Source organism: Crinia signifera, chromosome 7, assembly GCF_055691185.1.
Source record: "Crinia signifera chromosome 7, ASM5569118v1, whole genome shotgun sequence".
In the NCBI taxonomy this organism is placed as follows: Eukaryota; Metazoa; Chordata; class Amphibia; order Anura; family Myobatrachidae; genus Crinia; species Crinia signifera.
In genome coordinates, this window is record NC_139223.1 from 179,510,765 (window position 1) to 179,536,870 (window position 26,106).

The 26,106-nt window shown below is 46.0% G+C and overlaps 1 protein-coding gene across 3 annotated transcripts in view; it reads left to right on the forward strand.

Moving 5' to 3' along the window:
- LOC146019646 (putative methyltransferase DDB_G0268948) overlaps positions 1 to 25,675 on the forward strand; it is a 51,559-nt gene extending 25,884 nt beyond the window's left edge. For all 3 annotated transcript variants that reach the window (XM_083152145.1, XM_083152147.1, XM_083152148.1), the window contains 6 exons: positions 12,013 to 12,133; positions 12,756 to 12,916; positions 14,662 to 14,875; positions 19,481 to 19,581; positions 20,022 to 20,159; positions 25,552 to 25,675. In XM_083152145.1, coding sequence (XP_083008271.1) covers positions 12,013 to 12,133; positions 12,756 to 12,916; positions 14,662 to 14,875; positions 19,481 to 19,581; positions 20,022 to 20,159; positions 25,552 to 25,639 — 823 coding nt within the window. In that variant the 3' untranslated portion in view covers positions 25,640 to 25,675. The remainder of the gene's footprint in view (positions 1 to 12,012; positions 12,134 to 12,755; positions 12,917 to 14,661; positions 14,876 to 19,480; positions 19,582 to 20,021; positions 20,160 to 25,551) is intronic.
- Positions 25,676 to 26,106: the final 431 nt, after the last annotated feature.

Genomic DNA, 26,106 nt, shown 5'->3' on the forward strand with positions numbered 1-26,106 from the left:
GGTGCAGGGATACCCGGACGGCGGCGTGCAACAGTACCCCCCCCCCCCTTGAGGAAGGGTTAACAACCCTTTCCCACCAGGTTTATCTGGGAATTGACGAAAAAAGGCCCTCCTAAGGTTGGGCGAGTGCAAATCTCCATCGGAGACCCAGGACCTCTCTTCGGGACCAAATCCTCCCCAGTGTACCAGAAACTGCAAGGAACCTCTCACAAGCCGAGAATCGAGGATCTTTTCCACACGGAACTCCTGTTGCCCCTGCACCATCACTGGGGCGGAGCCATTCCTCAGTCTGCGAGGAAATCTCTGTGAGAACACCACTGGCTTAAGAAGCGAAGCATGAAAGGTACTCGAAATCCTGAGGGACTTAGGTAAAGCAAGACGGAATGCTACCGGATTCACCCTCCTGACAATCCGAAAAGGCCCAATGAACCGAGGCCCTAACCTTGCTGATGGTTGGTGAAGCTTTATATTACGGGTGGATAGCCACACCCAGTCACCAACTTTGAAAGAGCAAGGCCGTCTGGATTTGTCAGAGAATACCTTCTCTCTGAAAGCAGCTTCTTTAAGGGCCAAGTGGACTTTCCTCCATATAACTTTGAGGCGAGAGGCAGCTGTCGAAGAAGAGCCAGAGGCATTTGGTCCCAGAGAATTAGCCCGTGGATGGAATCCGTAGACTGCAAAAAAGGGCGACGTCTTAGAGGCCGAATGATGTGCGTTATTGTACGCAAATTCGGCTAACGGCAGGAAACTAACCCAGTCATTTTGAAGTTTGGAAACAAAGACCCTAAGATACTGTTTAAGAGACTGATTAAGACGTTCTGTTTGTCCATTGGCCTGTGGATGGAATGTGGAAGTAAGGCTGATCTTAACCTTCAAGGCAGCACAGAACATTCTCCAAAACTGAGCCACAAACTGTGGACCCCGGTCGGACACAATATCACTGGGAAATCCGTGCAGATGAAAAATGTGTTGAAGGAATAGCGTGGCCAGTTCTTTAGCCGAGGGTAACTGCCTTAAAGCCACGAAATGCGCCATCTTAGAAAATCTATCGATGACGACCCAAATGACTTGACAGTGTGATGAGACTGGAAGACCCACAATAAAATCCATGGCCAGATGGGACCAAGGCCTGCCAGGAACAGACAAAGGCAACAACTCTCCCAATGGTCGAGAACGTGGAACTTTATGTTGGGCACACTCCGGACAAGACAAGACAAAGTCCTTGCTGTCCCTGGCCATCCCTGGCCACCAGACCACTCGGGATAATAAAGCAAGGGTTTTATATACTCCTGGGTGACCAGATATCTTAGTATCATGGCATTCTGCCAACACTCTGCGTCTCAATGATGAAGGAACAAACAGTTTATTCTCCGGAGTTTGGGCTGGAGCTTGCCCTTGAGCTTGCCGGAGAAGACCCTCCAAGGTCTGGCTAACTCCGGCATGGATACAGGACGAAGGAATGATGGACCCAGACTTGATCCCACCCTCTTGTTGAGGAACAAAACATCTGGAAAGGGCATCTGCCCTAATGTTTTTCGATCCAGGCACATAAGAAATAATGAAGTTAAATCTCATAAAGAAGAGTGCCCACCGGGCTTGGCGAGCGTTCAGTCTTTTGGCTGATTCAATGTATTGTAGATTCTTATGATCGGTTAAGACAAGAATCTGATGAACAGCTCCTTCAAGCCACTGTCGCCATTCATCAAAGGCCCATTTAATGGCGAGTAACTCCCTGTTGCCCACATCATAATTGGACTCAGCTTGAGAAAATTTTCTGGACATGTAGGCACAGGGGTGGAATTGTGAAGACTCCGGATCTCTCTGAGAGAGAACCGCCCCGGCCCCAACTTCGGAGGCGTCGACTTCCACCACAAATGGCAGCTCAGGGTTGGGATGTCTAAGAACTGGAGCCGAGTTGAAGGCTTGCTTCAAGGTCTTGAAAGCCTGTTCTACCTGAGGAGTCCATGCTGAAGGATCCGCACCTTTCTTGGTCAAAGCCACCAAGGGTGCCACAATTGAAGAAAAGGCATGAATGAATCGCCTATAATAATTGGCGAACCCAAGAAATCGCTGGACTGCTTTTAAATTGGTGGGTCGCACCCAATCTAAAATGGCTTGTAATTTCTTGGGGTCCATTTGGAACCCTTGCGAAGAAATTATATATCCCAAGAAAGACACCTGGGTCACCTCAAATTCGCATTTCTCTAATTTAGCGAATAACTGATTCTCGCGCAATTTCTGCAGAACCTGACGAACTTGTGTCCTATGCGAGTCCAAGTCTTGGGAAAAAATTAAAATATCATCTAAATAGACAACCACGAACTTGCCCAAGAATTCCCGAAGGACATTGTTAATAAAATCCTGAAAAACGGCTGGGGCATTGGATAGCCCGAACGGCATTACCAGGTACTCATAGTGCCCCATCTGAGTACTGAATGCTGTTTTCCACTCGTCCCCTTCCAGGATTCTTATGAGGTTATAAGCCCCCCTAAGGTCAATTTTAGAAAAATTGGTAGCGGAACGTAGTTGATCAAACAGCACCGTAATTAAAGGAAGGGGATAGGTGTTTTTCACCGTAATTTTATTAAGGGCACGGAAATCTATGCACGGCCTCAAAGAACCATCCTTCTTTTCCACAAAGAAGAAGCCGGCGCTGAGCGGAGATTTAGAGGGCCGAATAAACCCCTTGGACAAACTTTCTTGGATGTACTCATCCATGGCCTTTGTCTCCGGGAGAGATAATGCATAAAGTCTACTCTTGGGCAATGGCGCGTTGGGGACCAATTGGATGGCACAGTCGTATGGCCGATGTGGAGGTAAACTGTCGGCCTTACCCTTTGAAAACACGTCTGAGTAATCCCAGTAGGGAATGGGAATCCCCGCTAACGAGGTGGATTTCAGAGGGAGCGAGATATGAAGGCACTTCTGCTGACAATTGGTGTTCCACTGGGTAATCTCCCCAAGACGCCAATCAATGATGGGATTGTGTTTTCTCAACCAGGGGAAACCCAATACGATGGGTACCGAAGGACATGAGGTTAACAAGAAGGTGATCTCCTCCTGGTGAAATAGGCCAATGGTCAATTGTATGGGTGGAGTCTGAAATGTAACGGCCCCATTGGACAGAACCCCACCATCTAAGCCCCGTAAGGTAATGGGGATAGGAAGCTGGAGTTGCGGAATCCCCAAACTCTGGGCGAGGGAAGAGTCCAGGAAATTACCAGCCGCGCCGCTGTCAATAAATACTGACCCCGAAAAATTACCCCCTTGAAAAGAAATATGCCCCGGGATTAGTAATGAATCTAGAGAGGAAAAGAGCTGGAGGCCAAAGTGAACCCTCTCTTCGTTCACTTGGCCCGGCCTTTTACTGGCCTATTGGGGCAATTTCTTAAGATGTGACCCTTACAGCCACAGTATAAACACAGACCTGAGCTCAATCGACGAGCCCTTTCTTCCGGGGGAAATGCGAGCTGCCCCAAGTTGCATGGGCTCCTCACTTTCCTCAGGGGTCATCGGAACATAGGGAACCACCCGAGTGAGCGAGCCCCGTTCCGACCTCCGCTCACGGAGGCGACGGTCAATTTTAATGGCTAGTTCCATTAACTTGTCCAATGTTTTAGGTGCCGGGTATTGAATGAGACAATCCTTGATCTCATCGGAAAGACCGCAACGAAACTGACTGCGTAATGCAGGGTCGTTCCACCCGCAATCATTCGCCCATCGGCGGAACTCGGTACAATAAACCTCAGCTGGGTCTTTCCTTTGCCTAAGGGCTCTAAGATGGGTCTCTGCTGAGGCTTCATGGTCGGGATCATCATACAACCCGAGAGAACTGAAGAAACTGTCTACGGAGGCCAGGGCTGGGCTGTCCGAAGGCAATCCAAAGGCCCAGGTCTGGGGGTCACCCTGGAGCAAAGAGATAACTAGTCCAATACGCTGGGCCTCGGATGAGAAGGAGCGTGTTTTGAGCCAAAAATACAACTTGCAACTCTCACGAAAATTAAAAAAGGTTTTGCGGTCTCCAGAGAACCAATCAGGCAAGTTCATTTTGGGATCTGAACCCCCTGAGTCTGGAGGTCGCGTCCTCTGCTCTTGGGACGCTACCTTCAAGGACAATTCCCGGACCATCTTAGTAAGCCCTTGAAGCTGATCAGAAAACGTCTGAGACGGGGTACTCATAATACCAAACGACCCAAATAACTACCCCTCCTGGTATTTGACAGGGGAGACCTGTCTTTATTGGGCCGGTTATAATGTTACGCTGCCCTGGCCTGGGCACCAGGGACTATACGGGTTCCAGACGGTGAGATGATAAGGCGTGAGCCCACAGCCGGGACCGCCGGTTAGGACGGCCACAGCGGGTCCTACACTCTCTCTGTTGAGTCCCCGAGGCAGATGGCAAACCCCTGCGGAGCTAGGCTTCACCTGTGGCCGCCGCGTTCGAAGGAGCGAGTTAAGCCCGCTCCGACCCCGATGCAGCCAGGTCTTATGCATAAAGCTATAACCGGCGTCTGTGCCCAGCAGACGCCGGCTATTTATTTAAACTGACGTCAGGCGCGCGCGTCCCTGGCCGCCGGGCGGAAGCTCGGGGACGTTGCCTAGCAACGCCCCGACGCTTAGCCTCAGAGTGAGGCTTGGGACGCTGCCCGGCAACGTCCCCCGCCGCGTCAGATGATGCTGCACTCGCCGTCCGTCCGGGTGCAGGGATACCCGGACGGCGGCGTGCAACAGGTGCTCCATCTGTATCTATAGATAATGTATAGTCCAGCAAGCAAATTCACAGGGCACTCACCACTAAGAAGTAATGAAAGATTTTCCTATGGGCGTGACCCTTCGCTGCCCCCCATGCCCCCACCCACACTGCTAGGTGCGAACGCACCCAGCATTTACATATGTGCAGAAATGCGCCTGCGCTGAACATCACTCCCCTGCCTGTACGGGATCCGGGTGACTGCAAAAGCCTCCTGGAGAGTTACCAAATCCTGGACAATCCTGGAAATCCGGGTCAGGTGCCACTGCCAACCCTACTCATAAGGCAGTGGGAACCCCCAGGGCTCCTGTTCTGGCAGTATGCTGATGAAGAGGCTGGGCTTGTATAGTCAAACCAGTTATGTCAAACATCCTGCCTTTATAGCTGTGTACATAACTGAATACTGACTACAGGGGATAACTTTCATCAAGTTGTGTAAACACACTGAGCAGTCACAAGGGCAGAACGGAGACTAGTAGCAGGTATGTAACATTTGCATTGTTCTACTACCGGGGTGGCCAAACCAGTCCTCAAGATCTACCAACGGTCCACGTTTTCCAAACCACCTAGCTGGTGCACAGCTGTAGTCATTACTAACTGTCACATTCCCCAGATCATCTAGCTGGTGCACAGGTGTAGTCATTACTAACTGTCACATTCCCCAGATCACCTAGCTGGTGCACAGCTGTAGTCATTACTACCTGTCACATTTCCCAGACCACCTAGCTGATGTACAGCTGTAGTCATTACTAACTGTCACATTCCCCAGATCACCTAGCTGGTGCACAGCTGTAGTCATTACTACCTGTCACATTCCCCAGATCACCTAGCTGTTACACAGCTGTAGTCATTACTAACTGTTACATTTCCCAGATCACCTAGCTGGTGCACAGCTGTAGTCATTACTAACGGTCACATTTCCCAGATCACCTAGCTGGTGCACAGCTGTAGTCATTACTAACTGTCACATTTCCCAGATCACCTAGCTGGTGCACAGCTGTAGTCATTACTAACTGTCCGATTTTCCAGATCACCTAGCTGGTGCACAGCTGTAGTCATTACTACCTGTCCCATTTCCCAGATCACCTAGCTGGTGCACAGGTGCAGTCATTACTAACTGTCACATTCCCCAGATCACCTAGCTGGTGCACAGCTGTAGTCATTACTAAGTGTCACATTTCCCAGACCACCTAGCTGGTGCACAGCTGTAGTCATAACTGTCACATTCCCCAGATCACCTAGCTGAGGCACAGCTGTAGTCACTACTAACTGTCACATTCCCCAGATCACCTAGCTGGTGCACAGGTGCAGTCATTACTAACTGTCACATTCCCCAGATCACCTAGCTGAGGCACAGCTGTAGTCATTACGAACTGTCACATTCCCCAGATACCCTATCTGGTGCACAAGTTAAGTCATTACTAACTGTCACATTCCCCAGATCACCTAGCTGGTGCACAGCTGTAGTCATTACTAACTGTCACATTCCCCAGATCACCTAGCTGGTGCACAGCTGTAGTCACTACTGTCACATTTTCAAACCTGCTGCATTTATTCCTACTATAGATCCACAGGTTGCCTGATATACATTAGCTGTTGGTAGATCCTACAGGACAGGTTTGGCCACCCCTGGTCTACTATATCATCACCAAATGTATATTTGAACTCGATATGGAACTAATTACTCATTTGCAGTTTGATTTCCCCTGAAATCAGACTAGTCTCTTGGGGAAATTTACTAAGATGGGAGTTCTAATTCAGATGGGATGTTGCCAAGGGCAACCAATCAGATAATATCTGTTATCTTCTAGAAGGTGCTAAATCAGGGGCGTAACAAGAAGGATGTGGGCCCCATAGCAAAATCTTGGAAGGCCCCCCCCCCCCCCCTCAATGTCACTATAATGTCCATATTTGGGAAGGGGGTGCAGAAGAAAGAGTAATAGAGTAAGAGACAAAGGGTGTTGGGGAGAGAGAAAGGGGGAGAGGGCTTTTTGTAAAAAGAAAGAAAGAGAGAATAACAGAGCGTGAGTAGGGGTGAGTGTCAGTGAGAGACAGGGGGGAAAGAGTGTCTGCGAGGGACGGGGGAAGAGGTGGGTGTCCGCGAGAGGGGGGGGGGGGTTGCAGGGTGTTGTGGTGAGACAGGGCTAAATATAGAGGGCACCAGAGAGAGAGAGACTGTGCAATATAGAGGGGGGCTGCCAGAAAGAGTGTTGTGGAGAGACAGTGTAGATGGCGCTATGCACCTTCCACTTCACCCCCCCTTTTAGCAAAGGTGCCGCTGTGGTTTACATAGTCCTGCCGCTGTATACTTCCTCAACAGCCCCCTCCCTAGTAAAGGTGCCGCCGTGTACCTCCGGAAACTGCCAGGTCGCCGGTCCACACAGACGGGTCCCCGCACCACCTGGTCTCCGCACTACTGTGCTGGGTCTGAACTTGCACAACACCAGGTCCCCGCACTGCTGCGCCGGTCTCCTCTGCACACCATGGGTCTCCACTTGCATCCCACCGCGCTTGTTCTCATGTAATCTGCGCCGGCAGCCTGAATAGACAGGTCAGGCGCTGTTTTTATTTCGCACCGACGCTGGCTCGTCACTAGAGTGTGGACCACTTCCTCCAGCGCTGCGTTTTAATTCTGCTGCCAGCCCCTTCATTCCATTATACAAAGAAGACTGTCCCTGGGGGCATGGACACAGGGACAACAGCGCTATTTAAGAAAATTAAAAGGGTGCAGGGGATTGCTAGCTTGGTCTTGGCCCCCCCCCACCCGCCGGGCCCCATAGCAACCGCATCCCCTGCACCCTCCATTGTTACGCCACTGTGCTAAATTAATAAGAAGTATATTCTGATTAGTTGCCCATAGCAACATCCCATGTGTAATATAACTCCCATCTTAGTAAATTTCCCCCTCAGTGTTACCCCAACAACAGAGGAAGACCACTTCTTTTTGGGCCGCACTTGTATACGTGTAGTAAAATATAACTTTATTAGATATCTAAAAAATTCTATGTTACAACACAAACACATCAACAGAAAAAGTTATTATGAGTTTGCCTTTGAATGGGATATGACTGCAAAGTGTAAGCTACTGTATTTGAAACATACAGTATGGGCTACCAATTTTTTTCATTATCAGGATCCTATAATGACATTTGTACCTCTCACAGCCAGGGGACTGTCCTGTACTATATGCAAACACATGGGCAGGGCAGCAGAAATGGAACGGCATTTTTGAAGCTGTGATTTCCTCTGAATCTATCCATGAACAAAGAACCTCTGGGTGGGGTGCCTCGGACCACTTGCAGGGTGCCCTTGGTTGGAGGACCTGCACCAATTGAAGTTATTCATGGGAGAAATAATGGGAAAAACCAAAGCTAGTGGCATCCATCATAAATTGTATGGACAAACAGAATTCTTCCCCTCACCACATAACTGGTTATAAAGGTAACATATAAACATAATTTATTTAATTTCATATATTTTTCTAAATAACTCAATAAGAAGCTTTTGGACTAGGGGCGCGACGAAAACAATTCTGATACTATTGGGTGCCGTGAGTCCAAAAAGTTTGGGAACCACTGCCTTAAACTAAATCCCCCACCTCCAGCCCTGCATCCTCCCATCCTGAAGCCTAACCCTAAAATCAACATTCTGACTATCGGCATTTCACTTGTCAACATTATGAACATACTGTATTGACTTTTTGAGAACGCCAATATGTTTTTTGTCAATGTTTTAAGAATGTCATATCATAGCTATCCGTATTGTGTCAACATTATGAAATACAACAAAGTTATTGTCTTATAATGACTACATAATTTAAAATAAACTGTATGCGATTGAGTAGTAGTAGTAGAGGTGTCGCTGTAAAATTGGGGAATTTTGTTAAACCTGACCAGCCTTCCTAAAAAAACAATAGCAGAGGCTGGTATACACTTCCCGTCATTGCAGGTTGCCAGTTGCAGTCTTTTATCAACACGCCATTGAAGACGAGTAGCATGGCGTTTTATCAACGCCATGCCATTGAAGAAGAGTAGCATGTTGAGGAGCATTGCATACTGCTAAAAATTAAGAAAAGTTGGGGATAGGATTGGCTCTTGAAGTACAGTAAGAATGAGAATGGTGGCTGGTCTAGAACTGATCCTGGGTTCTTTGGTGGGAATTATTCTGGTACAATACCTAAGATATCAGTAGTATAACCACTACTAGAAAAACGGGGTAATGGTCAGAGCCATCATTTGCCATTGTGGGTGGAATATGGGATTCTAGCCTTTTTTTATCAAATATTTTTTTTCCCTTAATACTTAAATCAGTAGCTGTTTTCTATCTTAATAGTATAATATCGATATATCAAGTGTTAATTCAATATTCACATTTTTATATTTCATTACTGTTCATCCCCAAATAAAAAAGTCAAAATGTCACCTTCAGTATGTACTGTGACCATGACTCCAGGTTTGCTTGAAATAGTTTCTTGTTATGCAATATAAAATCATCCTCCCTTTTGACTAGAAAAATAGTAGCAACACTAGGGGCAAACCTGGTTCCCATGGCCATGCCTGTTTGAATAAAATATAAAATAATATTTTGTAGAATTAAATAAATTTCCAACCATAAGGAACTTTTATAACTGATAATCTGATCTGTGACTGACTTTATTAGGTATTCAGAAAATGCCTCAAATCCTTGTGTGTATTTAGCCACTATATATTGTGCAGCAAACTCATGCCCACATTAACTAGAATACATTTTTACCCCCACTCAATGTTTTTCAATTTGTTTAACATATCACTGGCCTCTTTGAAATGCAATTTCTTTTTCGAAATCTATCAACTGAATGTGGAAATCTATCAATTGTGATACATTTGTCAGGATTGGATCAATACCAAAAACTATGGGCCATCCTGGGGGATATACCATCCCTTTATGCTGCAAAGGTAACATAAAAATAGCTGTGGAGTATCATTCATTAAAAAAGGTTGATACCAATGGTGCTCAGTGTGCCATTGGATGCATACATATCTATCATAGCTCTTAAATCCTTTAAAAAGTTTTCCATTAGATCTTTCTTATGTTTTCTACAGATGTGTCCACGTACATCTTGGTTTTACTGCACCATGTATGGCACAATATGGAAAACACGCTTTGTGATTTTTCTAAAAATTTGCTTCTCTAATCTAGTTCTAAGTCTAAGTTCTACTGCTTCAGAAAATTTTTAGACTCTATCTACTTGCTACATTTGGAAAAACAGCTAAGCCGTGTTTTACATGTTGTGACAAATTGAGAAAAAAAGCCAAGATGTACTGTATTTGGACACATCTGTATATGCATTTCTGTCCTCTAATTGTCCTTGAACCACATTTTCTTAACGCACTACATCCGCCAAGACTAAACCTCGGCCTCTGTGGAATTTACCGCAATATTAAAAAAATCTGAGGCTGCACAATATTCTGCCATGTTCTTTTTGGGATAGTCTTGAATCTCCACTTGACAACCACAACGGTGCAGTGATTGTATTGAGGTCGTCCAAATCAACTGAAAATCAGTGGAAATTTATTCTATTGAGGTAAATTCTACAGTAGGCACATAAAAAACAGGCCAAAATCTGGTGACTTTAGCTGTGTTTATGATTTTTTGATAAAACAATACAGATCCAAAATCAACAAGGGTGGTTTTGGCAAAACCAAATACAGATCTAAAACTGGAGGGAGATACATCTCGAAAACCAAAACCAGAAAAAGATGCCGAGGCTCTCATTGTTCATACAGCTCGTGAAGTACAGAGACAGTAAGAAATGGATATATCTTTACAAATCAGAGCTGTACATAGTTTTTTTTTATATATAAAATAAATCGTGCAAAAGTAGCTTTTAGCGCTCACTTCCTGGGAAACTCATCTATAAACTGCTCATCTCTTTAGAGGGAGGCTATTTTCTATTTATTTATTAACAGTTTCTTATATAGCGCAGACATATTCCGCAGCGCTTTACAGAGAATATTTGAACATTCACATCAGTCCCTGCCCCAGTGGAGCTTACAATCTATATTCCCTACCACATGTACATGCACACACACACACGGACATTCTAGGGTTATTTTTGTTTGGAGCCAATTAGCCTACCTGTATATTTTTGGAAATGAGGGAGGAAATCGGAGTACCCGGAGGAAACCCACGCAAGTACGGGGAGAGTATACAAACTCCGCACAGTTAGGGCCATGGTGGGAATAGAAGCCATGACCTCAGTGCTGTGAAGGCCCGGGGACAAACACACAAACAAGAGATGGGCAAAACGGGTCACTAAGAAGGGCTTGGATCAAGTGATCAATCCGTGAAAGGATTCGGATCTTTTAGAGGGCTCATTGGCTCACTTTCAAAAAAGGGGTAATTTGATAATAACAAAACATAACTTGTTTTACAATCATTTATTGCCATTTTTTTAAACTTTTTTTTTTTTTTAAAACAGTGAGCTGAACAAATAAGAACTGTCACTAAAGGCAGAGTAAAAATACTGATCGATGGCTGGGTGCATAATCACCATCAATGGCAACCAACGATGGCGTCTGCATCGATGGCCATCCCTAGCCGCAGCAGCCTTGTTATTCTTTCTTTCACTTGCAGTCGCAGCACTGTACTCAGTCTCTGGAGTACATCTCAGCTGCCACAGGTGGCAGTGCTAAGCTCAGGCAAATGCATTGGAATGAAAAACGAAACTGAAAGTAAAGAAATGACGGATCACCTTTTTGGGACCGAAGGATCACCTTTTTGGGCTCGGCGGCTCGCTCACTCTTTTATGGGATCCATCCAAAAGATCCGCTACGTACGTGAATGACCCATCTCTAACACAAACACACACGCTTTTTATTTTTTTGCCAGCATTTGCCCATGTGTAGTGGAGGGCACGGGTGGGAGAGCAGATGGGCACTGGGTACAATGGATGAGTAGGAGAGCGGCCCAGGTCAGCTGTCACTCACAATGTGTGTGGTGGCAGCTGCCAGCGGCAGCAGTCGGCCACCGCTACGGTGCTTCAGTGCAGAAGAATGTAGAGATGGAATGTAGAGATCGGGTCCATTGGGTTGATCTGGTTGATTGGAAGGTAATTTAACATTACAAACACATAAGATGCATGCGATGCCTGCGATTTGCGGCAAGATACCCGCGATATAGATCGTGGGCGCCGTTCTAGGTAAACAGTACCATGTTTTTTTAAAAAAATGGAAATATCATCATTTGGGGATTACAATTGGTTGACAACTATCAATGTTTAGTTCTTTACAGATGGAACTTGAAATATTCCGAGATAAAGAATTCTCGAAAGTCTATCAGGAAATGATGTTTCCGATATCCAAAAAAGTTACAGACCTTAGTATAAGCTTCTTGGAAAAGAAGGTAAGTTCTAATGTCATATATGTTTAACCCCTTCCCTGGCACTCCCGAGACTTTTCCGGGCTATGCTTTAGTGCCCAGACTGGCAAACCCGGAAAAATTCTCGGGATTGCCGTCCAATGCTTAGCACCGGGAAACGCCGCTGAGCTGATTGCTGAACTCAGCTTCAGACGCTGGCCGGATCTGGCTGTCTGGCCCCACCTCCTCCCCAGGCTGTGTGTGACGTGACCTTGTAACGTCACGCCACACACAGCCAGGTTGCCGGGGGGCAGGGCTGGGCAGCAGCTGATATAGTGCTCAGCTGGGCTGCCTGGTCTTGGAAGAGATAGTGGTGGGGTTTTTTTACGGAGCGCCCCCCCCCCCCCTAAAAAACTCGCCATGGGGGGAGCACTAAAAAAACCCCACCATCGAAGGGGTTAATGGAGAAGTCATAAGTGTATCGGTCCGATTCAGCCCTTTCCCCAAAGTTCGGGGTCTGCACTTGCACAAACCCCGTTCATTCCCCTCCTCGATTGACCAGCCCGGTGAGTATGAAACTCGATGATAGGGCTAAGTAACTAGATAAATGGTTGAATAGATACATTTTTAAATAGATAAATGCAAGGATAGTTCATTTTCTTTGCAGAAGGAACGACCCTTTGATCTGGTGGTAGACGCCGGCTGTGGTACGGGAAGATCAACACGGCCTTTGGCTGAACATTTCTGCAAAGTGATCGGAATAGACATAAGTGAGAGTCAGATTAATGAAGCAAGAAGATTCACACCGCATAAGAACGTCACTTATCAGTGAGTATATACTTTCTGTCTGCTAGTACCAGCCTACATTTCTACACCACGGGAATAAAGGCAAGACGTTATCTACAACAAAGACATGGACACATATAAGCAGGAAAATGTTCAGCTTTAATTATTTATTAAAGGAATAAAACAGCACTGTATGGTTATGAAAAAAATTGCCATTTTCCCCAAACAGTAAAAAATGTCGATAGGGGTCAAGTGCAAGCCCATCATAAACCACTCAAAGTGTAAAAGGGGCCTACTCCCTGGGTATCACCAATAATTTAATTCCTACTCTAGATAGAAGCAAACTACAAGCCCATCATCAACAACTCAAAGCTTGCAGTCTAGCAGCCCATGAACAACTCAAGGCTTAAATAGGGCTAACTAGCAGCCCATCACCTAGAACTCAAGGCTTGCAGTCTAGCAGCCCATCATCAACTCAAGGCTTAGATAGGGTTAACTGGCAGCCCATCACCTAGAACTCAAGGCTTGCAGTCTAGCAGTCCATCAACAACTCAAGGCTTAGATAGGGCTAACTGGCAGCCCATCACCTAGAACTCAAGGATTGCAGTCTAGCAGCCCATCAACAACTCAAGGCTTAGATAGGTCTAACTGGCAGAACATAACCTAGAACTCAAGGCTTGCCATCTAGCAGCCCATCAACAACAACTCAAGGCTTAGATAGGGCTAACTGGCAGCCCATCATCTAGAACTCAAGGCTTGCAGTCTAGCAGCCCATCAACAACTCGAGGCTTAGATAGGGCTAACTGGCAGACCATAACCTAGAACTCAAGGCTTGCCATCTAGCAGCCCATCATCAACAACTCCAGGCTTAGATAGGGCTAACTGGCAGCCCATCACCAAGAACTCAAGGCTTGCCATCTAGCAGCCCATCAACAACAACTCAAGGCTTAGATAGGGCTAACTAGCAGCCCATCACCTAGAACTCAAGGCTTGCCATCTAGCAGCCCATCAACAACAACTCAAGGCTTAGATATGGGTCAAATGCGATCCCATCACCAACAACTCAAGACTTTGATAGGGCTCACCGACAGCCCATCACCTAAGACTGAAGTCTTAGTTGAGAGCCGACTTTCCTCCCATTACCAAAAATTCAAGGCTTAGATGGAAATAAGCTCTAGCCAATGTTGAGACATTGCTCAACACCCCCCTCCCCTCTTATGACCCCCCTTGCTTATGCTAGTGTTTGGACCTTTACATGTGATGATGATGCCTTGGTCATGAACATCTATGCAAGTAATTCTATATTTTTAGATAATTGTACTCTACTATGATACAATGTGCATAACCTCAAACCAGAAAATATCTTTGGTAATGGCGGCAATCCATGCACGGTAGTTGTTGCACAATTCAGCATATGCAAAAATGGGTCCTATGACATCAGAAGCATGACGGCAGCAGACTGTCAGGGATTGGCAGTCTGCTGCAATTCAAGTGGGGCAGCGATGGGGTGGCAACGGCCTCTGTTTGTGAGAATGGAAGCATGTAACTGCTATTTTGGGGGAGGGAAGAGGTCAGAGATCTCCATCATAGAATAAGGATTTCCTGGCCTCTTGAGCAGCTGGGTGCCTTAAGCTTCCCGATGGTGGGATGCAGGTCAGATCACTACTGCGGAACGCGACATCTTCTTCTAATAGACACCTCCTGCTATTTTACCATACAGCGCTGTCCAACCACATAGGAATTAGGCCCAATGCTCTCAGATTGTCCATAAACGGTTCTATTTGCAGGGTCTCCTCAGTTGATAAGATGCCATTGGAAGATGAATCTGTGGATCTGATTAATGCAGATGCTGCTACTCATTGGTTCCCCATGGATGAATTTGTTCTAGAAGTAACTCGTGTGCTAAAGAACAGAGGCTGCCTGTCCTTGCATTGTCTGTATCCAAAGTTTGCCATCAAATATAAGAATTGTTCAGAGATATTGACAAACATATATAATGAGGTAAGAATAGATTTTGTAAGCATGAATATAGAGGTCTACACATGGGGCAATTTCCGGGAATTTTCTAAGCGATCTCTCTACATTGCTTAAAAAGTGCCCCTACATCACTCTGTGTGTAGGGACCATAGCGTTAGCGGTGCTGAATAAATCTTGTTAACCCCTTGAGTGGTATGCCCGAAAATTTTCCGGGCTCAGCTGTGCTGCCGCAGCGGGCTGTACCGGAAAATTTCCGGGCATACCACTAATATACAATAGGTGCGTGACAGCAGTGGCGGATTTAGGGGGGTGCACCCGGGAACCTGCCCCCCCCTGTCATTTAATTTTGTAGCTGAGGACCAGGGCTTTCCAACGAGCCCAGCCCCGTGTCTCTAGCCCCCCCGGGAACCGGAGATATCGCCTGGTAAAGCTGTAACGTTTTTTCCCCATAGGGGAAATCAATTCCGACCCATCATATGGGACCCATCAATTCCGACCCCCACCCGGTTCCGACGGCTGCCAGTTCCCCCCCTGGCATCACAGAAGCTTGTGGTTGATCTTATTCAATTCCAAATCGCTGGGCCTTCAAAATGATACCAGGCTGGTCCATATCGGTCAATCGGTTCCAGAGATATTGTGTGTAAACTGATTTTTTTATTTTTGAAATGTAATGTAATGGCTGGTCATGTTCTTTGAGGGCAGATTACTCTGGACCCAAACGTTCCAGTTTCACTGGACCAAAATCATTCAAAGCCCACTCAAAAGTTCTTCAATATGATACTTGTCTCATGTAAATGGGTTAGTTGGTTCCGAAGATATAACCGGTTAAATGAGATAACTGGTTAAAGGGGGGAGGGGTGGTTTTCTCTCTCCCTCACACCAGAAAATGCAGGGAGTAGGCTTGTGTAAAAGGGGCCAACCTGGGAATGCATTTTCTGGTGTAAAAGGGGTATTATTTCAAATAGCCGGGACCTGCAGTGCTCTGAATACAGCCAGGCTCTGCCACTGTCAGTGGCTATCACTTCTGCCTGGCGGCGGCTGTCCCCCATGTACCGCGAGCATGTATTCCCCCTTGGCAATGAGCATGTAATCCCACATGGCAACGAGCATGTAACCTCTGGCAATGAGCATGGAAACCTTGGCAATGAGCATGTAGATAAGAAGCACTTATGTAGCATAATTTTTAATAGGCATTATGGTGTTTGGCATAATACATAATGGACATATTGGCGTGTGACTTAACGTGTAATGGACATTATGGTGTAAATGTTTAATGCGCGCCTTTGGTGGACAATGTCCCTGTTTATGAAGTGTATTGTGAATTTTGGCTTAATCTGTGTGGCATTATGTGAATTCTGGCTCAATCCGTGTGGCATTATGTGAATTTTGGCTCAATTCATGTGGCATTATGTGAATTTTGTCTCAATCCATGTGGCATTATGTGAATTTTGGCTCAATCCGTGTGGCATTATGTGAATTTTGGCTCAATCCATGTGGCATTATGTGAATTTTGGCTCAATCCATTTGGCATTATGTGAATTTTGGCTCAATCCATGTGTTATTATGTCAATTTTGGCTCAATCCGTGTGGCATTATGTGAATTTTGACACAATCCATGTGGCATTATGTGAATTTTGGCTCAATCCATTTGGCATTATGTGAATTTTGGCTCAATCCATGTGTTATTATGTCAATTTTGGCTCAATCCGTGTGGCATTATGTGAATTTTGACACAATCCATGTGGCATTATGTCAATTTTGGCTCATTCCATTTGGCATCATGTGTAAGGGTCTAGTATTTTGTTGCATAATGTGTATAAGTTGTATATGGTGTTGTACACTACACTCAAGGACATGCCCCCTGTTGAGTGGCCACACACCCTTTTCCAGAGCGCGCCTTCGGCGCGCACAACTACATCCTTCACTTTTGTCGCCATGGTGGGCCTGCATACTTTAAATGACAGGGCCTATTTTTAATCCCATTCCCACCCTCTCTCTGCTGGTCTCTTAGCATGTACACTGGAACCACTAACACCGCCCCTCCCCCACCTAAACCTTTTTTATCATGGTGCCCCCCCCTGTAATTTTATCCTGGATCCGCCCCTGTGTGCCAGTGTTGTCCAGGTGTGCACCACTGGCACAGCACCTCTAGATCCCACCCCCCCGTCACAACCTTGCAGTCCCCCCCCCATCACCTTTGCTCCGGCGATCGGTATGCCGGAGCTCCCTTGACCCGCCAGCCAGCCATCACTCATTTTACAGTGACGTCGGCGGCAGGCTTGGGTATGGTCGGCCCGGCTCGGAGTGATTCAGGAGCTCTCAGGCACCCGAGTCCTCCCGAGCCACCGCGAAAATCACCCAGCCTGCAGCCGACGTCACTGCTGAATGTGACAGGCGGCTAAGGCAGCGGGGACAGCGGCAGCAGGGAAGCTCCGGCGTACTAACGCCAGAGCAGAGGGAAGGGGACTTCCGAATTCCTGTGGTGGACTTTGCTGGGGCAGGACATACCTGCCCTGGTAGGTTTGTCCTGCCCCAGCAAAACCCACCACTCAAGGGGTTAATCGCCGGTCAGAGAACACTGGCCCTGACAGATCATTTAGCACACATTGCTGACACATCGCTGTGTATATCTGACTACTTCACTTTGTGACGATTTTTGGGGAGCAATATGCAGAAGAAGGAAAAATAGAATGTTATTTAGGGTGTGTTCCAAGCATTGTTTGAGTAGCTTGCCAACCCCCCTGACTCAACTCCCCACACTGTTAGATACTGTGCACATGGGTGCAGCATCTGTTCAGTGATCATTGGCTCCCGCAATGCTCCCCCCCATCCACCATTAGGCAGAGACAGAGGCAGTGGTAGGGTTTTTGGCACCCCCCTGCAAACTAGAATGCTTGGTACTTGTTTCCTAGCACGGCGCCCATCGGATCGTATACCATAACACTTAATATGGTATATGATGGTATGCGATGCGACGCGATATTGTACAATAAAATATTGCATCGCATCCTATGCTATACAATGGCATACGATCGGATGGTGTACGATTTTTGATTGTACAAGCACCCTGATGGGTCCTTACAATTTTAAATGGCCCCCCATTGTTAACACCACCCCCAGGATCAACGCCAACCTGAAGCGTAGCGAGCCCGCGAGGAGCGGTGGTACGCATCCTCCGTCCTTTTCATACCCCCACTATCCACGTCGGCGTGGAGTTGATTTTAGATAGTGTGGCGAGCGCAGCGAGCCACCGAGCCCGAAGAGTGGCGAGCACAGCGTGCCCGATGAGGGGACGCGGAATACATGTAAAGTAATATGCGTCCGCTCGCCACGCTTCGGGATCGGTGGCTCGCTGCATTCGACACACTATCTAAAATCAACTCCACGCCGACGTGGATAGTGGGGGTAGGAAAAGGTCGGAGGACGCGTACCACCGCCCCTCGCGGGCTCGCTGCGCTCGTCATGCTTCGGGTTTGCGCTTCGGGTTTGCTTTGATAGTGGGGGTGGCGTGGGGGTGCATTTAACATTGTAAGCACCCATCAGGGTGATTGTACAATTAAAAAATGTATTGCATCGCATGCATCGTATGCAGCTATATGGCATGCGATGCGATCAGATGCCCTACGATGGACATCGGGGGCACCGTGCTAGGAAACAAGTACCAAATGCTTTTCTATGCGAATTATTGTGCTGGGCCAATGTGGAGGTTAAAATGTTCCATCTCACCATGAGAGGTGGTGGAACTCACTTTAACCCCTGGCTGGGGCCTTATTCGGATCACTACAAGCAATCCTGAATTAGTTCCGAAGAGTGCAGGTCTACAAGGTGCACCTGCTCAAACTTGCATGAGTTGTGGTATGACCCACGTTAGGGGGGTAGGTGGTTGGTGACAAAAGGACAATGATGGAGAGGGCCCTTTTGGCAAGTGTTAGTGGTCTGACATGTTTCATTGACAACACCAACTTCCTCAGAGGTAGAAGATATTTAAAATTTGAAGGGTGCCAGATGACTGCCCAACAATCGGGATCCCAACACTCAGTATACCGACATCAGAATCCCGACTGACAGTGCTTTGACGGTGGGATCCAGACTGACAGGGGAGAATAGAACCTATGGTGAGTGAAGCGAGCCACCGAGCCCGCAGCATGGCAAGGGGCTTCTTTGCGCTCGTCCCCCTGTTGGAGCACTGGCAGTCATAAATCCGATGTCGGTATACTAACTGTCAGGATTCCGATCGTCGAGCAGTCATACCACACCCATATTTGAATGCACCCAATTCATTGTTTTACATTTAACACTATGGGGGTATTCAGTACGGGATTTCGAATTTCAAAATGTCCCGACAGTTGGAATCCTGGGCCGGTTTTTGTTTCTTCCGACAATAACACAACATCTAAAATATTGGAAAGGATGTAGATTGGTGAAAACGCATCCATTTTTCAACAAAACAGACTCGACCTCCATTGGTATGTGATGCACACTGTCAGACACAGTATCTTCATCTGAAATGATATGCACACATTATAGTCTAGTTCATCCTTGACATAAGCACTGTACCTTTATTATATTATATTATCGAGTCTTCTGTAAAAGCTTGCTAATCACGTTATTGACATTTTGTTTCCACAGGCTTTCGATCACCTTATGACATTAGTAGGAAAGAACGCTGACATTGTGAAATCCATGTATCAGGAAATGTTTGAGGCCCTGCCATTTGCTGATAAGCAAAGGTACAAGTGAAATCTTAAATATCAACAATATTTGCAATTAGCATGCCTCACAGACTTCATGTAAGTTGCTTAGTCTTAATTAATTATTTATATATATTAATAGCAGGACAACTTTGAGCCGGGGATAGAGACAACTGCAGCAGCAGCCTGTCATCTCTCTCTTGTTTACTGTTTTCCCAACAGGAATGTGGCCACGCCCCCTCCAGAGGACACACCCTGTCCAGTAGCCACGCCCCTCTTTAATTTACCGGGGCCCGTCAATCTGTTGATGCCCCAGACCGCATCTGAAATACCCCCACGGGGCAGTAATTCACAGTATATGGCAACTGTCATTAGATTTCATGTATAAATATACAGTGGTATAAACAAACTCATGATACCTTTTGTGACCTCACAGATTTATATTGGTGGTTTCTGTATTGTGTATTTCATTTTTATAGGTTTACTGACATTACAGAAGTGTATCACATATCCCTGGAAGAAGTATTTGGATTTATTAAGGCCATGTGTATGTACCACCGGTTTCTAAATGAGGACCGGGCCGGAGCCATTGCTTTCTTACACACTGTGAAGAAAAGGTGAGTAATCAGGGCTGGTGTACATCATGCTGAACATCCAAGGAAGCACATTTCAGAGATACAGGGGGCCATTCAATGTCGGTCGCTATTTCCAACAGGGGAATTAGCGCCTGCCGCCTATTCAATGCTGCCGTTTCCAACAGCATCGAAGGCGGATTTCGTCAAAACAGATCTGACGTTAAATCAAGATGGATCTGTTTTGTCGAAAACGCCAGAGGATTGTCGAGTTGACGGCTGTTTCTCGACACTACGCGTCCGGATGTCAGCTGCCCGCCCTCTTCACGTACAGGGGCACCGCAGATCTACAGTAAGTCAACAGAGACTGACTTAGATCTGCGAGGGCTGGAGAAATCATTTGATGGGCGCGCACCCTCTAATGATTTTTGCCCCCCACGCAAGCTGTGAATGGGTGTTTATGCAAAACGTCCATTCGCATGCGTGTGGGTGAAATCTGCGAGCGGTTGGTGTGCTGCGTTTAGATGAAATATATTACAGTATCCATTATTATATTATAGCAGTATCCATATAGCATATATATTATAGCAGTATCCATATAGCATATATATATTATAGCAGTATCCATATAGCATATATCCATATAGCATATAATATATTATATTATAGCAGTATCCATTATTACTATTATATTATAGCAGACAGTTTTTAAGGATGCTAGAGGGGGCCACCGCCTCCTCTAGCATCCCTAAAAAACTGTCTGCTGTATGGGGGCAGCCATTTTGTGAGGAGCGGAGAGGAGAGGCCACCGCCTCCTCTAGCATCCCTAAAAAACTGTCTGCTGTATGGGGGCAGCCATTTTGTGAGGAGCGGAGAGGAGAGGCCACCGCCTCCTCTAGCATCCCTAAAAAACTGTCTGCTGTATGGGGGCAGCCATTTTGTGAGGAGCGGCTTTCATTAGCACTGCAGGTCAGGTGGAGACGGTCCAGAGCCAGGAGGAGATCTGCGCTGCGGGAATGCGGCAGCGGCGGCATGAGGAGGGGTAAGGGGGGTGTTTAACTTTACGCGGGCAGGCGGATGGGAGGGCTAGTGGGAGGGGGGCGGCGCTGCCCACATGTCCCGGCCACACACAGAAGCATAATAACATAGCCCCGCAGACCGGCGCCCATAGTTACTCAGCTCCTCCCCGCCATAACGGGGGATGCGGGGCTATAGTTACGCCACTGACTATATTAACTATAATTATAATCTATAAGCGCCTGAATATACAAAAGTATACACTTTTATTTTAATCTCCCAAAGGATTTTTGATGAACCTCCCTGTATCAACTGTTAAATGAGGGAACAACCCAATACCACTAAATACTGAGGGACAGCAATTTTTCCTAAATTTGATTTGAGAGACGCATATAATCTGATCTGAATACAGACAGGAGATGAGTGGAAGATGGTATTCAACACATGTTATGCACTAAAAATATCTTGTTATGCTCAACCCCATATCTGGGTGCCATTTTGCCCCATGCACTCACCCCCCACTCATCATAGAGGAAATATGTGACTGTCATGGGGGTTGGGCAGTTACACCATCTCTGGAGCAGCTTTGCAGTTTAGGGTGCTTGGCAAGGATGTCCAAAGTACACACTGGCCAGCACTGCAGTAGTGAAAATGGCTGCAGGTTGCAAACCGCTGCAACGGCAGTCAAGGTTCTTACCCTGGGCAGTGGCCGCACCACCCAATTTACCTGGTTATGCTTTTTGAGCTATGTAATGCAGTTGCAGTATTTCAACATTTTGTCAAATTTTTGTGATCTTCTCTACAAGTTTCTGGTTGTATATAAGATCGATATTCTAATCTTTTCTAACAATTTAAAGTCTCATCATCTATTCATCAAAGGGGTCCTCTACCATCTTCACTCCAATTACCTATTCTGCAAATTATAAAATTTACTTTTACAATAGCCCCAATTCTCTTTCTGGGAAATATAATTTCTGCCTCAGGTCTACAGATGGACTCGGAGAATGTCTGGTAATCCTTAATTATTTCCTTTAAATCAGTTTAATGATTTTTTGGAATTAAAGAAAAATGACTATTATAAATACTTTACAACTCTAGCCACACATATTACTGCTCGTACCTGTAAGGGGTCAGGGGAAGCTAGAATTAGCCTTTCAACATCTCAAACAGGCTGTTTTTAGGTGCCCTCTCTTGTTCCCATCATTTATCATCCTTCATTTTCAATGGTTAATTTGGCTCCTACTCCACCTCCACGCAAAAATCATTGTGTCCATTGCTCTATTCAAAAGACTCCAGAGTGGGCATCTTGCTGATCACTCTATGATCCAAAAGACTCTTTAATTTATTCAAAGATTATGTCCGCGGTGCAAAATGTGTAGTTACTCCATTGGATTTAGGGCTCCTTAAATAAAATGTGTTCCCTACTACAGTGGTGCATTTCCAGTGGAACAAGACTTGTTAAAAGTTAAAATTACAACTTTTTGTGGTTTCGACATGTCTCTATTAATACTGTTAATTTTGAACCTCTTCCAGTCATCTTTCTATGGCTCCCAATGTCCAAAAATGGGGAGTTGAATACAAACTTAAAGAATTTATGGACTCCCAATTTCATCATGGATACCTTCCGTATTAAATTGACTGGAAGGGCTATGGACCAGAAGTACTTGCTCTACAATTGATCCACTCGTACTGTGCCAAGTTTCCTCAAAACCCCCCAAAATGTCTAAGGGTCACCAATAAAAGGAAGGGTACTGTCATGGTCCAAGGCTCTGCACTGTTACTTCTAGCTATCCCAGAGGTCCTCCTGAATCAATGATCCTGATGCTTTTTCCATCATGCCCAACAGTCTCAGGTACATGGGCACTAGCATTTTGGAAAAGGTCATCGGACTGCTTTTCCTTTTAATAAGAACATTCCCTGTGCTCAGCTGTTCCTGGCAAACCATATCGGTTCCAACCCAGTTCCCTACACCAGTACAAGTTTCAGGCTGATCCATTGGTACATGTAACCAGTATCAGCCAAGTCCAGTATCTACTGTCACTCCATGGTCTTTACCCATAGAAACCTAAATAAGCTTCCCAGCTTCTCCAGACCAGCTAGAACCACAACCTCCAATCCAAGCACAGGTACCGCCCCATTTCTGACAGCTCACAGTAATTAGGAAGATTTGGGGATTTTGATAAATTCTCTGTATGACCAAACTTTATTCTCTTGGCTTATCACTTGTGTTTGAATCAATGGTACCAGTGTAATTTTTATCAAGGACTCAAAGAGTTTTCGTATCACGAGCAAAGTGTTTGTTGTACATGCAGTACTTATGACACTAATTATTACACTAAAAGGCTCATTCTAGTTCTGTCGTTCCCCTGCGTGTTTGCACGGCAGACCGATGATAAGCCTCTGTGCATGCACAGTTTCTCATATGCACATGTGCAGGGCTTCTGTGTGGGCACCTTCGCCGACCTGCACAGTTAGCATGGCGCTCACACAGGGGATAGGACAGACAGGGGTGAGATGGGCGGGGATGGCGGTGGTGACAAGGCATTGGAAAGCCCAGCATTTTATGGGCGTCCCCATGCAAATGTGAGTGGGACGCTCGCCCTGTCTTCGTCCCGGAGTCCGCAAACATCAGTCTCCACTGATATATTTGTGAGTCCGACCAATCGAATGATTTCTCCTGGCTCCAGGCACATGTGAAGGGGATGTGTTTTCATAACCCATGCTCTCGCATGGTTGTGAGGGGATACAGTGATGGGGAGGGCAGAGATCCAGCAGCCGCGAGCCGATCAGAATCCTACCCAAAGAGGGGAAGCCAATTAGCCACCGGATAATAGCGCTAGGTTTAACTCCCAGAGCTATTCAATAAAACAGCCATTTTCTCACACATAAACATTGGGTTAATACATGCTAATTCATTGAATCCAGGTAAAAATAATAATAAATGGGTTTGTCCACTTTTTAAACCCAAAATGTGTAATTAGCTGCATGGGCTAGTTGAATTTCCTCCTAAACCAGTGATCGCTAACCTTGACACTCCAGATGTTGTTGAACTACACATCCCACCATGCCCTGCATCAGTTTTAGCATGGCCAAATAGCAAAACTGTAGCAGGGCATGCTGGGATGTGTAGTTCAACAACATCTGGAGTGTCAAGGTTAGCCATCGCTGTCCTAAACTGACATCCTCCTGCATATCCTGTGCTATTACGATATATGGTATATATTCATTAGGGAACGTAGTTCTCATTGCTCACATAGGGGGCACCGACAGATCTTCTGGACCCTGGCAAAATGAGGGGGAGAGGTCAACGGGAGGGGCTTGGTCAAACCCTGTTAAAAAAATAGATTTTAGAGGCGCCTAAACCAGCAGGCAGCAGGGTGCGGTTGGGATCCGAGATCCGCTTAGGCAGAGAGAGAGGATATTCTGCGTCTGCAGCTGCCTCTCTCCCATGCTCAGCACAAAGCAATAAGCAGCATGTGCTGGGTTGGGGAGCCACCTCTCTCTCTCTCTCTCTCTCTCTATGTGCCTGACTCTCTGCAACAGTGGAGGGGTTAACCCAGGGACGTACGGTGAGGTAAATGACTGAGGAGTCCCTGGCAAGTACCAGAGTCAGATTTGCATACAAAATATGAGCCTTGAGGTACATGCCGGCATTATACACAGGTGCAGCTGTATATAATGCTGGAGATTTGCTGAGTTTTGATAAGAGATGTGCAGAAAAGGTAGCCAGGTGAGGCACTGCCTCACCTGCCATAGACTTTTCTGTCCAGAGTTTTGACTTTAAAAATTATTAGAATAATAAAAATACTATTTTTTATATATATATATATTATTTTGTATTTTTGACATATATGTTACTATGACCGGAAAGGCTGTGCCTCACCTGCCTCACCCTACCGCACACCACTGGGTTAACCAGGCCACAGGACTCTCCATCAGACCTGGTCCTGAGTAAAGAGTCGTATCCCCCCACCACACACGCTCACACACACATCTTAGCGCCACTGACTATATGTGGTGCATTTATTCTTTTTTATTTTATTCGGTACTTATGTATTATCTGGGCTCCCATGTTAAATGCACCCCATTTTTCATACCCCTACTATCCAACTACGCATGGAGTTGATTTAATATAGTGTGGCGAGCGCAGCGAGCCACCGTGCCCGAAGCGTGGCGAGCGCAGCGAGCCCCGCGAGGGGACGCGGTCTCATAAGAAAAACAGGAGCCCAGATATTACATAAGTACCTTTTATTCTTTATTTTAGTTGTTTCAATAAGTAGTATCATTTTAATTATAAGATTCTGACATGTCTCACTGCTTGATCAGCAATGTGTCACTTTTATTCTGCAATATACTGTACAGAATTGTCTGGCAATTGCAAAAAAGTTGGTATTTGAACATAGATATTTCTCTCGCACAGGATGACTGAGGCCATGGGGGAACGGTCTGGTGATGAGATCCTGGAGTTCCACATGAATTACTTCTGTATCCTGGCGTGCAAATCATAACCTGCTCCGATATCTGGCATTCTCATTGTATCACTAGGAGGGAGAATAAATACAGATGCTTATTGAGTGTCTTCTGTTATTAATGGTTTATATAGATCATTTGTATAACAAGTGGTAGTCGCCTTACATTGGAGGCCACATGACTACCCAGATGCCCATTATAGTGTTCATTCTAGAACACTTCATCTTTCAAAACCCATTCAATTCCTCTTTCCTGTCTTGGGTGTTACTATCTGCTGTGGTGCATCTAGCACAGATCTCGTCTGCATATCAGTGCTGAAATACAGACCACATTGAACATTACATTACATAAATCTAACATTTAATGGAAATCTCAGTTTCTATCTACGTATGGGGACAGTCACATTGGTGGCTGAAGTCCTTGCTATGACGGGGGCCCCATAAAATAAAATACAGTTGTGCTCCTAAGTTTACATACGCTAGCAAAATTTGTGATTTTCTGGCCA